Consider the following 13742-nt stretch of genomic DNA (forward strand, 5'->3'; position numbering starts at 1 on the left):
CAACTCGGCAAGCCTCGTTGGATAAATGTACGACTCGTGCTGTAAAAATCGTCATTCTGCACCTTGTTGCGTAAACTACTATTTTCGTCCGTCGGGAAGTACTGATTTGCATTTTTCACAATATTTTCACGATTTCTTGCCAAAATGTAGCACACATTGCACTTTTTTTTCTTCGACAAGTGCGTCCCACCTTTTTTAAATCACTATTAAGCAATCTTCCAAACAACACAGCACTGTAATAAGTTAATCGATTATGTGAAATTGTCCTCACTTTTGCCTGACCTACCGTTTATCACGAAAAACATACGCGTTTACCACTTGTTTGGTCGAAAACCCGAATCAATTTACATCGCGGTTTGCTAAAACAGAAAAGCGTACCGTTAAACTGAGTGGTATTGTTCAACGTTCGGTGAAATTGATTAAACCGCAGTTCATGTTTATCACGAAACAAGGCTGTTGTTTTGTTGATCTTTTTAACTATTTTAAATAACATACTGCCAATGTGATTTCAATAGATAACAGAACAATCGTTCGCTGAGTTGAAATTACATCAATTAATGTCACCCCATAACACGGTAGTTTTCAACGGTTGAGAGAGTTATTATACTTATGACACACATGTGATACAAACATCACTGTACAATTCAGGCCAAACATTCCAATAGGTCCTATCTGCATTTGAGAGGCTCTCTTTGTTCACTTTCTCTTTCAATTATTGCAATGTAATGGTATACTTTTCTACTATTTTTGCAGTACAAATCAAAAGACGATTGTTTTGACCATCGTTCAATGCAAGGAGACAACCATAATACAAATAAACAGCTGAGATATTAACCAAAGAGAGGGAAACCAAAGAGAGCCTCTCTTCTGCAGATAGGACCTTTAGACATGTTTGGCCTGAATTGCGCTTGAAATGAGTGCCATACTGAAAATTCTTTCAGTTCAAGTCAGTCTTGTCAGAATTTTCTTGACACTGCGTACCGTTGTACAGGAATCACACTCGTATCACATGTCGGTCTGGGGTATTAGAGCGGGAGCCAAGCTTATTATTATGATCTCGAGCAACCTTCACCTTCAGTCTCAAATTTGAGGCTTAATAAGGGTGATATTATTCAAATGTTGTAAATTAGCTTACATTACTACCTATATGGGTTCGCTTAATGCGTTTTTGCCATTGGCGTTTTTCAATTGACACCGGATTGATTTGTCGTTGATGTTTCCTTTTTGTGCTGTGATTGTGAAGTGTGTCATCCTGTCTAGTTGGAGTAGTGGTTACGGCTAGGAAACCGTAATTCCCGTATAAACCTATTTTGCTATTGGGCCACCATCAAATCACCACCGAAATGGCTGAAAATTTGACAGGACTCTAGTTTTGCACCAAGGATTGTAATGAACAAATGGGAGCTTTAAATTTTCAACATGTTTGAAGTCTGAACTGCCCTAATGGACATCTCTGCCTACCAGGATCTCGTCGATTACGATGAGGAACAGTAGCGGTGATAGTATACATCCTTGCCTCACTCCAGCAACGACCCAGATGGGATCGGACAAAAAACCCGATGAATTTCTCAGGGACATCCTTGGGCCTGAGGGCCAGTGATGGAAAACAGTGAGGAATGCAGCTGAGTAGACACAAACGCAAAGCTATCCTACTCGTGAACAACAGAAGCCAGAATATATTCGCACTTCCTTCACTCGCGAGCTAACGAAGCTGGTCGCACTCGTGATTGATTCGCGAAGCAGCTCTGAACATTTTTCATTTTTGTGAAAAAACGAATTTACACGGCCGACAGATTAACTTTTCAGGAACAATAAAGCACAAAACACTACTATCTGATGGATAATTACTTGTTTTGCTATTTAAATCGCACTAAAATGCAATTCCCGCATCTCCACTTGTTCTTCGGGAATAAAAATTCATGAGTGTTTTTGTTTTTGTTTTGCTTCATACTCGTGAAGCAAGCGGGTGCGAATAAACTCACACATGGCTTACTCTCGGCACCGTGAGTAAACCGTTTGTTGCTTTTACACTCGCGAGTTGATTCACGATGAGAGTTTTTCCATCTCTGCTGAGGGCTCCCCGCATGTTTTCGTGATTGAGACGGTCTAAAGGTTTTTCGTAATCAATGAACACCAGGAAGAGAGATTCTTGTAATTCAATGATTTGCTCCAAGATGATACAGAGCGTAACAGTATGGTCCACATAGGGTCGTCCGGTATGGAATCCTGCGTGCTGCCGTCGTCGGATAGTTGCGTCAATCTTCTCCTACAGGGGATAGATAAAATGATCGGGACAGGCAAAATTTTCCCTTCTCAAAAAATATTCAAATAGCTGTAACTTTTCTAAAAGTGCATCAAATATTCTCAAATTTTTACTGTAAGTGGATCAACTAGTTGTGTAGCAGTGGACAAAATTCGAAAAAAAAAATCGGGCTATTCTGCACGAAGTTATAAAGATTCTAGAAAAAGGTATATTTATCCGATAGCCAACTTTGAGCTGTTATATCTCCGGATTCAATGAACCGAATGCAATGAAATTTTGATAATTTATGACTTATATAATGAGCTTTGAAAAACTTTTGACTTAACTTAAAATTCTTAACACGGATGAAAATTATAACGATTAGATTATTTTTCTAATAAAACACCAAATTTACTTAAATTTCAACATCGTTTCAAAATTCAAGATGCTAATTAAAATTCATTTATATTCCTTCTAACTGTCTTGAATATAAATATGTTTTGGAGAAAAGTAACAACATAGCCGGCAATTCACTGAAAAAGTAATAGGATGCATATTAAAAATAGACCAATTAACTAAAAAATCATAAAATAAATGAAATCGATATAACTTTTTCTCTTGTTATAATTTCAAATTGAGTCAAACGTTTTTCGGAGCTCTTTATATTAGTCGTAAATGGTCAAAATTTCATTGCATTCGGTTCATTGAATCTGGAAATATAACAGCTCAAAGTTGGCTATCGGATAAATATACCTTTTTCTAGAATCTTTATAACTTCGTGCAGAATAGCCCGATCTTTTCCAAATTTTGTCCACTGATCCACTTACAGTAAAAATCTGAGTAAATTTGATGCACTTTTCGAAAAGTTACAGCTATTTGAACATTTTTTGAGGAGGTAAAATTTTGCCTGTCCCGATCATTTTGTCTATCCCTGATATCTGGTTAGAATCACTTTGCTGAGGACTTTTTTTATAGAATGAGAGATTCTGCTGATCAGATACCCAAAGGGTGGTTTCTCGGGTTATGTGGGTTTCAACCCACTAAAAACTCATTCTCCAGCTACCACCTAATGTTGTCCTCTTTCCCCTGGAAGCTTGGGTCCTGACTAGTACTTGAGACTACCCGTTGGAATTCAAGTTCCATGGAGATAGGGGCCAACTCAAGTTGATGTTGGTCGGCCCGCCATTTTCACTATACATAGTTCAAGACTGTGAAAGTAACGGAATCCCACTTGTACGCCCCCGTTCACATCCTTTCAACAATGTTGTCAGGAGTGATATCTCTACGGCATATCTCCTTTGCTCCATGAAGCGTGGGCATTTGAAGAGCATAATGCTCCGCAGTCTCGTCGCAGTCTGCGCATTCTGGACATGCGGGCAGGCTATGTCCGAATCTGTGCAGATACCACCTATGATTGATTATAGATAGTAGAGTATACAACAGAGTTGTATAAGGAAAATTAAAATTTGGTCGCATCAACCCGGAATAAAGCTTTCGCAATCTATATTAGCGTTCAAAACCACTGTGTAAAATTTAGAACCGATTGATTGCGTCCCCGTATTCCGCATTGCGATTGAAATTTGTACATACATACATTTATTTGTTCAACATCACATTTAAGACAAGACATAATCAACAATAGTACGACACAATACTCAGCTTGTGGCTGCCGTTCTCCATCCTCGGTCGCGCCCAATGCTCGCCAGGTCACGCCCCACGTGGTCCGCCCATCGTGCTCTCTGCGCTCCACGCCTTTTTGTGCCAACCGGATCAGTTACAAACACCAGCTTTGCAGGGTTGTTGTCCGGCATTCTTGCTTTGGCCACCTTCTGGATGCTGGGTTCGCCGTAAAGTGCAGCGAGCTCGTGGTTCATTCTTCTCCGCCACACACCGTTCTCCTGCACACCGCCGAAGATCGTCCTTAGCACGCGTCGCTCGAAAACTCGAGTGCTTGCAGGTCCTCCTCGAGCATGGTCCATGTCTCGTGCCCGTAGAGGACTACCGGTCTTATTAGCGTTTTGTACATGGTGCATTTGATGCGTGGGTGAATCTTTTTCGACCGCAGTTTCTTCTGCAGCCCGTAGTAGGGCTTCCGCTGATGAAACGCCTCCGAATTTCACGGCTCACGTTGTTGTCAGCCGTCAGTAAGGATCCGAGGTAGACGAATTTCTCCACCACCTCGAAAGTATCCCCGTCTATCGTAACATTACTACCCAGACGGATCCGGTCGTTTTCGGTTCCGCCTACCAGCATGTACTTTGTTTTTGAGGCATTCACCACCAGTCCGACCTTTGCTGCTTCGCGTTTCAGGCGGGTGTACAGTTCTGCCACCGTTCCAAATGTTCTAGCGATAATGTCCATGTCGTCCGCAAAGCACACAAATTGACCGGATTTTGTGAAAATCGTTCCCCGGCTGTTGAGCCCGGCTCGTCGCATCACACCTTCCAGCGCGATGTTGAAGAGTAGACATGAAAGTCAGTCCCCTTGTCGCAGTCCCCGGCGAGATACGAATGAACTGGATAGTTCACCCGAAATCCTTACGCTGTTCTGCACACCGTCCATCGTTGCTCTTATCAGTCTAGTCAGCTTCCCGGGAAAGCCGTTTTCGTCCATGATTCTCCATAGCTCTGCGCGGTCGATACTGTCGTATGCCGCTTTGAAGTCGATGAACAGGTGATGCGTTGGGACCTGGTATTCACGGCATTTCTGGAGGATTTGCCGTACGGTGAAGATCTGGTTCGTTGTCGACCGGCCGTCGATGAAGCCGGCTTGATAACTTCCCACGAACTCATTTGTTTTAGGTGACAGACGACGGAAGATGATCTGGGATAGCACTTTGTAGGCAGCATTCAAAATAGTGATCGCCCTGAAGTTCTCACATTCCAAATGGTCGCCTTTCTTGTGAATGGGGCAGATTACCCCTTCCTTCCACTCCTCCGGTAGCTGTTCGGTTTCTCAGATCCTGACTATGAGCCGATGCAGACAGGTGGCCAACTTTTCTGGGCCCATCTTGATGAGTTCAGCTGCGATACCATCCTTACCAGCTGCTTTGCTGGTTTTGAGCTGATGAATGGCATCCTTAACTTCCCTCAGCGTGGGAGTTGGTTCATTTCCGTCCTCCGCTGCACTGGCGTCGTCGTTTCTTCCGTTGCCGTGTGCTCCCGTGCCTACGTTCTCCACGCCGTTCAGGTGCTGATCGAAGTGCTGCTTCCACCTTTCGATCACCTCACGTCCGTCCGTCAAGAGGCCTCCGTCTTTATCCTTGCATATTTCGGCTCGCGGCACGAAGCCGTTGCGGGATGCGTTGAGCTTCTGATAGAACTTCCGTGTTTCTTGGGAACGGCACAGCAGTTCCATTTCTTCACACTCCGCTTCTTCCAGGCGGCGCTTTTTCTCCCGAAAGAGGCGGGTCTGCTGTTTCCGCTTCTGTTTGTAACGTTCCACGTTCTGTCGAGTCCCTTGCTGCAGCATTACCGCCCTCACTGCGTTCTTCCCCTCCAAAACCGTTCTGCACTCTTCGTCGAACCATTCGTTCCGTCGATTCCGTTCCACGTACCCGATGGTGCTCTCGGCTGCGTCGTTGATGGCTGCTTTCACTGTACTCCAGCAGTCCTCTAGAGGGGCCTCATCGAGCTCGCCCTCGTCTGGCAACGCGGCCTCGAGATTCTGCACGTATGCTGAGGCGACATCCGGTTGCTTCAGTCGCTCTAGGTTGTACCGTGGCGGTCGCCGGTACCGTACATTGTTGATAACGGAGAGTTTTGGGCGCAGTTTGATCATCACCAGATAGTGGTCGGAGTCGATGTTGGCGCCACGATAGGTTCTGACATCGATAATGTCGGAGAAGTGCCGTCCGTCAATCAGAACGTGGTCGATTTGCGATTCCGTTTGTTGTGGTGATCTCCAGGTGTAACGGGAGGCTGTGCTAGAAGAAGGTGCTACGAATGGCCATGTTCTTGGAGGCGGCGAAGTCGATGAGGCGTAGGCCGTTTTTGTTCGTCAGCTAGTGGGCGCTAAACTTACCAATCGTCGGTCTGAATTCCTCCTCCTGGCCTACCTGAGCGTTCAAATCTCCTATGATGATCTTGACGTCGTGGCTTGGGCAGCGGTCGTACTCGCGTTCGAGCTGCGCGTAAAATGCGTCCTTGTCATCATCAGTACTTCCGGAGTGTGGGCTGTGCACGTTTATTATGCTGAAGTTGAAGAATCGGCCCTTGATCCTCAACCTGCACATTCTTTCATCGATCGGCCACCAAGCGATCACGTGCCTCTGCATGTCGCCCATCACTATAAAAACTGTTCCCAGCTCACGTGGTTGCCGCAACTCTGGTAGATGGTATGATTACCTCTAAATGTTCGCACCATAGATCCTGTCCAACACACCTCCTGCAGCGCTACGATTCTGAACCCGCGGTCCTTCAGTATATCGGCGAGTATGCGGGTGCTCCCGATGAAGTTGAGAGATCTGCAGTTCCACGTACCGAGCTTCCAATCGCAAGTCCCTTTTCGTCACTATGATCGTCACCATTGGTGTCGGTTCGCATTCTTCTCTTGTTGATTTTTAAACAATTATTTCCCCTAAATTGTTGCTCCTTTGCACCTATAGTGGTAATAGTCCCATAACAATTCGATGGGATGAACCACGATAGGAAACAATGTTAAATTTTACCACCATACTATATGAAATTCTCCAGATCCAAGGTAATCATCAAAACCCCGTTAAAAAGGTGTTTTAAGGTCTCAGTTTGGGGTATGTAACTACATGATTCATATTTATTAGTTATTAAGACGTGTTGATGTATGAGTTTGATTGTAGGTACATATGTTTCTTGGTTTTGTGTCTTCCGGCTGTTTTGTTGATTGCCTGTCTTTCATCGTTCCTTTCGGTTCCCAAAACTAACATAGTATAAGAAAAGTTGTAGAAATGTAAAACCAATATTTTAAAATGTATAAATGACCTATATAATGGTAAAGTTTTTAGAAGTAGAACAAAATGTTGAATTCAGATCGGAATTAAAAATAAAAATTTAAAGGAGGATCCATATTTTATATCCGTACCCTTGAAACCTGTTTGCTTGGGGAAACATAGACAAAATAACTTGAAAACTGAAAAAAAACATAAAATGTTATTTTGGTCGAAAATTGGGCTTATCATCACATAATCTCAGTCTTCACCCAAAAATTAATCATAGTCGAAAATTTAATGGTCCACTGCACGAATTTATGCTGGCCTGCTTACTCTCACCGCAAATTTGACGTTTGAGCGGTGCCGACACCGCTCAAACGTCAAATTTCGTGTGAGAGTAAGCAGGCCAGCATAAATTCCTGCAGTGGACCATAATTGTTGGTTCCCTTATCTATGTATAATTCTTCTTCAAACTGTATATGAAAACCGATTTGAAAATATTGCACCACAAATACTCTAACAAATTTTGGAAAATATTGAAAACTCATTCAGCCATCGGATCAAGACTGGGTTCGGGGCCACGAGCCAAAAGCTCCTGTTTTCAACCGAACTGATAACTTAGAATTTGCTTAACTTTTCTCTAGATCTTTCCGTGTCGCTCTTGCCATAAAACTGAACTAACATGTCAAAAAGTCTAATTCGTTTTTGTAAGCAGTTTTCTGCCGCTGTTATTGAACAAAACATCAATACCGCCACCAGATACCGGTGTGTTCTCTCTCTCTCTTTTATTGGTGTTGGTGTGCGCAGGGGCAAAACCGATCATGGATCATATAGAGCGTCAGAAACGTGTTTGCATATAAAATTGTGTTTAGATCTGTTTGACTAGATGGCACCGCAAAATTTTATAGCAACGAGTATGACTCATTCTCAGCACCTGTCAAAATAATCCACTTGTCACCAGAGTTCAGTGTTTTGGCAGTTTGTATTATTCCATAATTTGGGTTGGGCGTTGTTTACATTCCAGTAGCGAGCTAAGTGCATCAATTAACTTCTAATTTTAAGCCAAAATCCCAAGTGCCTTACAAAATGAATCACCTGAAATCGATTCTCACTGTGCTAGTGTTTCTGGTTACGTTTGAACGAAGTAAAACAACTAACTCAGTATTGAGTACAAGATCGATTTAATGATCATTCATATCTTCGCACCAACAGGTACTGCCATTTGGTGCTATCGCTGCACGTCGGCCACACCCGGATGCGGCGAGGATTTCAACTGGCGTGGAATCGGCTACCTGGGCGATCCCTGCCCCGAGGATGACGACATCTGCGTCAAGGTGATCGAAAGGAAGGGCGGTAAGTGAACGAACGTGGCAGCTTCCAATTGGAATCCGGATTTTTTTATGGTGGTGAATGGATTGACGAGTTGTTTTGGCTTTTCAGTGGTGCAAACCATTACGCGCGAATGTCTAAGTGCACTGAAGGGCTTCCGAACGGACCTTCCGGCGGACAAGTACGAGGGTTGTCGTCCGGCCGCCAAGGATGAACAGTTGGCCCATTATGTGAACAATTCCATCAAGGAACTGGATGTCAAGAGGGACCACTTCCCACAGACGTCGTTCTGTTTTTGCTTTTTGGATCATCGATGCAACGGAACGGTGGGATTGAGCGGAGTATCAACGTGGAAGGTGGCACTTGCAGTGATGGCTGTGGGAGCGGTGGTTCGGCGATTGACAATGTAGGAGGGAGTATATCGGTAGCGGTGAAAGGAGTTCAGGTACCATTCCGTCCATTTTATACAGAAAAACGAAAAAGTATTGAATCGTAGTTAGAATCTCTTCTGAAAACATCGTCTCGACTATTTTTTATCTTCCTGAATATCAGGTAAAACTCAAAGTTCGAAAAAACGAATATTTTAAGTGAAGACATAGTAATAAAATGTCTTATTTTAATACACAATAAGATTCTAATCAATTGTTTCGAAACTCCTATTAATAATTTGAAGTCTGTTTCAGAAATTTAACTTAAAGTCAGAATAATCCAGTTCGGGTTCTTTATTCGTATTAATTGCTTCGATTCCTCGCCAGAATTTAGTTAGTAGATCACGAAAGGAGGACTATGCGGTAGCCAAGTGTGTGGTCCATTACTTGAAGGCGATGAAACACTGGCGTCTGCAGTACGGCAACCCGCCCGGAAAGCTGATTGGGTTCTCCGACGCAGACTGGGCTGGTGATTTCAAGACATCCGGGAATGTGTCCTGTACATTGGAGCGGCAATATCCGGGACAAGTTGTCTACAGAAATGCGTAATCATATCCTCAATGAAGTCAGAGTACGTTGTTCTTAGCTAGGCAGGTCAGGAGACAATGTGGCTTCGAAAAATGTTCGAAGATTTTGGCGAACCGCTGAATGAGCCTGTAGAGAACAGAGGGGTCTCCAGGTAGCCCAGTGGTTAAGGCTCTGGATCGCCAATCCGGAGACGGCTGGTTCAATTTCCGTTCCAGTTGGGAAAATTTACTCGAATCTCTGGACATAGCGTATTATTATACTTGCTACACAATGTACAAATTCATGCAATGGCAGACAAAGGAAGCCCTTCAACTGTGAAAGTGCTCAAAAGAACACTAAGTTGAAGAGAGGCAGGCCAATTTCCATTGCGAATGTCGAGCCATAAAGAAGAAGAAAAGAACAGAGGACAACCAAAGCTATATTAAGTACGTCGGATCAGAGAGAACTACTCGAAGATCGAAGCACATCAAAACCAGGGAATCATTTGTGAAGCAATTCTGCGACGAAAGAGTGCTGGGTCTACTGTTCAACTGAAGAGATGGTGGCTGGTGCACTTACCAAACAAAATTAAACCACAAAAAAAAAACTTCCGGAGTTTTCGGAGATTTTTAGTTTTGCAGCCGGCAACCGTTGAGGAGTATAGAAGCTGGCTAACAGTTGTTGACAGGTTTGAGGCATGTGGTTGTGACTCCAAGATTTGGATCGGAATGAAAACAGATGAATATCTATTACCTTTGACCCTAGGATTTCGGATACAACGAAAACATCCCCCTTCAATACACTACAACTGTATTAGAATGAAATGTTATCCATCAACATCTCGTAACTTGGCTTCTATCATAAATATCGATGTTTTTCAAGACGGCTATAACTGCACTGCCTATAGAATAGCAACACTAGCAAGCGCTTCTCTGATTGTAACCTCCTCCGTACGTTAAAATGGTCCTATAGCTATAACTGGGCCCCCTAGTTTTGATAGTACTTGTAGTAACTTGTAATCTCCTTCCGGTTAACATTAATCGCTACGGAAAAGTGTGCTGAAGCATTCCATTTCCATTTGTGTTGCTCTGGGTAGCTTCTTCCGTAACCCTGAAGTAACCTAAAACCTCTCAGATAGTTATAAGAAACCTGATGGACTTGGGATTGGCTCTATATCTCTGTAAACAGTTAGTTTCGACACTTTAAAGCCAGGCGACGGCAAACAACGCGAGCTGAGGACACTTGAGCGCCTAATGACGACGTGAACGACGACGACTACGAGGATTAATAACGATGATAGTCAGTAGCTTTTCTATGTTTAGGTGATGATGTTGGTTGGTTGAAGAGACCATAAGCAGTCCCCTCCCTTCAAGATGGAAATGCAATATACTTATTATGCTTGTTTGAGTCTTTCCAGTAGTGCACTAAACCTAGAGAACGATGTCTTTTCAAAGTGTCGGCTGAACGCTGACAGAGAATATCTTAGTACGCAAAGGTACGATCCATCTGGTAGCCCAGCTTCTCCAGTGCCGGAATGCAAGCGTAGTTGACCATCGGTGGGGGTCCACACATCAGCACCAGGGTATTATCGGACGGTTCAAACAGGTGCTCCTTGATCATGTCGGCGCTGATGAAGCCCTGGCCCTGGGTCCACTCGGGTTTTGGTCGGTCCAGGGTGTACCACAGTTTGAACTGATCCGGATAGCGAGCGGCCAAGTCGTCCAGTTCTGGTTTCAGCAGGATGTCATCTTCGGTCTTAAATAAGATGGGATAAGAGTTAGATTGATATGTGGAGAGTTCGAAGAATTTCAGATGTACCTGATTGGCAAAGATCATGGAGAGCTTGGTCTTGTCCGTATCAGCGTGCTTCAGGACTTCGCGAACCAATTGGAGCATGGGAGTAATACCAGTACCACCTAGAATAAATATAGGTTCATGAAGTTTTTTGGAAAGAATTCCCGGAAATTACTGGTAGAATCTCTAAAGGAATTTACATCACAATTTTTAAAGCAATTGACGAAGATATCTCTTGAAAAATTGCCAAAGACACTTTAAATCAATTTACGGGATGAGTTCTTAAAGAAAAGTGCCCTACAGGATTCCTACAGAAATTTCCGAAAAGACTTCTGATGGACTGATTAACGCTTTTGGCTGAATGCTTTCCTTGCTGGACGCATTTTACTCCGATCTCTCCGATTTCCTACTTAATGCAAATCATTCACGTCTGTGTCAGTCGCACAGCTACACAAAAATATAATCATCACCCAACATGCATTCGCTGATAACGCTTATCTCCCGTCGTGTACTCACCAGCAATCAAGCTGACCTTATCGGCTTGGTAGATTTGCGCCGGGTCCTTACGTAGCTTCTTGATCGAGAACTTGCCATTGCCCAGGTACTGCAACCGTCCGGACGGACCACGGAACGTAATCCTGTCGCCAATTGCCAAGCTCTCCAGGTACTGGGACATCTTGCCACCTTCGGGGAACTTCGGATGCACCCCCTTCTTGTACACCTTAACGACCAAATCCACAAAGCCGTGATCGTCGTCGCACGAAACCGGCGTGTACGCACGGATCACCAGCTCTTCATTGATAGTAGCCGACAGGTGAATATGCTGACCGACCGGAAGTCCCAGAACGTGCTTACCGGAGGTAAGCCCGAACCGGAACCGACGGGTGTCGTGGGAGATTTCCTCCTTCTCGATCAGCGGCAGCATGTACTTCTCCTGCGGATCAACAAGAGTTCGCAGCTGGCCGGATGGCTTCTTGCTGCTGGAGTCATCCTTTTGGCCGGACTTGCTTTTGCCTTTCTTGCCACTGTTGAGCAGATAGTTGGCAATGACTGCGCCGGCGACTACCACCAGAACGCCGACCGCCACCGGGACGACCTGTGGAGGGGAGAGAAAGGAAATCACCTTAATCTATCTTGCTGTGATAAAGTTACATGTAAAATAATATGCAAGTTCAGTAGGATGCAAGGGCGCTACACTATAGTAACCGCAACCATTCCATCATTGCACTAATTGAACCGCAACCGGTAATCTGTATATACTGAGGTTTGAAGCATTTGCCTGTCGTCCTCCCAATAAGTCATGTTCTCACTGTACTAGCGTGCGGGTGGCATATTTGAATGTTTCGGCCTATACAGTGGTACAAATTCGTTTAAACGCACATGCTTTTCAGAACATTCTCTTTATGTTGCTGCATATTAAAAATTATGATAATATCGCTCTAATTATCACTAGTACTAGTACTTGTAGAAATGCATATTGATATACAAAAATGTGAAATAATTTACCAATAACAATTATGGAAAAATCGAAAAAAGTGCGTTTAAACGAATTTTAGTTATTCCCTGATAAAAATAAAACGAATTGAAAAGATTTTTTTGTTACTCGTGCAGATAGTATACTACGTTAGTGTCTATCGAAATATATACCAATAAAACACTGATAACCTTCAAGTAAAGTTTACCGTTCAAAAATTAAGTGCGTTTAAACGAATTTGTACCACTGTATTAACTCGTATTTTTTTCTCTTACACGATTGAAAGCAGTTTGACTAAATATACCTTGCTCTTATAAAGAATAAAATTAGATACATGATATAGGGTGACGAAGGGTATTATCGGCAGGATTGTTCTCTTCGTCATGGGGGTTTTTGTGGGCCGAATTGCCTGAAATTTGGGCATATAACTCATGATGATGATGATTAACCTGGGCTTGTTAGGGGAATATCTGTAAATAAAAAGAAAATCGGGTTAAGTACGGTTCCTTTGAATTCCACTAAGAATTTGCATCCTTTGACAGATACGTATTTCGACCTCAACTGTAAGGTCGTCTTCAGTGTCTTGTACTTGACTCGAGTCAAGTACAAGACACTGAAGACGACCTTACAGTTGAGGTCGAAATACGTATCTGTCAAAGGATGCAAATTCTTAGTGGAATTCAAAGGAACCGTACTTAACCCGATTTTCTTTTTTATTTTCATATAACTCAGCTTGGTTGGGATGGATTTGAGGCCAATTCTGAGACCAACAGGTTTCAAAAAAACCCCATGACGAAGAAAACAAAACTGCCGAGAATACGTAAGTTCCCCAAATCGTACAATGTATTTGTATAATTTATAATTAGTTTTAAGAACACGCCGAAACCTTGCCATGCAACAAGCTGCAAAAAGATTACTTTTTTAGCACTAGTGGTACCTTAATTAACAAGGCTTCTTCAACTTATGTACAAAGTTGTCATTCCTACGGTTGAGACCAGGGATAGGGTGCGACTCAAAACTCTTTGCGTGCCGCACACTCTGCTACGAGACAGCACAACAAAC

At 43.4% G+C, this 13742-nt stretch overlaps 2 protein-coding genes across 3 annotated transcripts in view; one reads left to right on the plus strand and one right to left on the minus strand.

Moving 5' to 3' along the window:
* Window positions 1-8125: 8125 nt before the first annotated feature.
* On the plus strand, window positions 8126-9123 carry LOC134291821 (uncharacterized). Its single transcript, XM_062860070.1, has 3 exons — window positions 8126-8292; window positions 8361-8501; window positions 8589-9123. Exons 1-3 carry the CDS (start codon window positions 8235-8237, stop codon window positions 8885-8887), a joined length of 498 nt encoding a protein of 165 aa, XP_062716054.1. The 5' UTR covers window positions 8126-8234; the 3' UTR covers window positions 8888-9123.
* Window positions 9124-10205: 1082 nt separating this feature from the next.
* LOC134289627 (NADH-cytochrome b5 reductase 2) overlaps window positions 10206-13742 on the minus strand; it is a 31154-nt gene continuing 27617 nt past the window's right edge. For both annotated transcript variants that reach the window (XM_062855762.1, XM_062855763.1), the window contains 3 exons: window positions 11723-12302; window positions 11231-11328; window positions 10206-11167 (listed from right to left, as the gene is read on the minus strand). In XM_062855762.1, the coding sequence (XP_062711746.1) occupies window positions 10895-11167; window positions 11231-11328; window positions 11723-12302 (951 nt within the window). In that variant the 3' untranslated portion in view covers window positions 10206-10894. The remainder of the gene's footprint in view (window positions 11168-11230; window positions 11329-11722; window positions 12303-13742) is intronic.

The sequence above is a fragment of the Aedes albopictus genome, chromosome 3, assembly GCF_035046485.1.
Source record: "Aedes albopictus strain Foshan chromosome 3, AalbF5, whole genome shotgun sequence".
Lineage (NCBI taxonomy): Eukaryota > Metazoa > Arthropoda > Insecta > Diptera > Culicidae > Aedes > Aedes albopictus.

Bases quoted from the DNA above. Each gene is read 5' to 3' on its own strand.
- LOC134291821 (XM_062860070.1), top strand. From the start codon at position 8,235: ATGAATCACCTGAAATCGATTCTCACTGTGCTAGTGTTTCTGGTTACG. The intron at 8,293-8,360 runs GTAAAACAACTA...TCGCACCAACAG, and splicing joins TCTGGTTACGTTTGAACGAA to GTACTGCCATTTGGTGCTAT. The intron at 8,502-8,588 runs GTAAGTGAACGA...TTGGCTTTTCAG, and splicing joins GGTGATCGAAAGGAAGGGCG to TGGTGCAAACCATTACGCGC.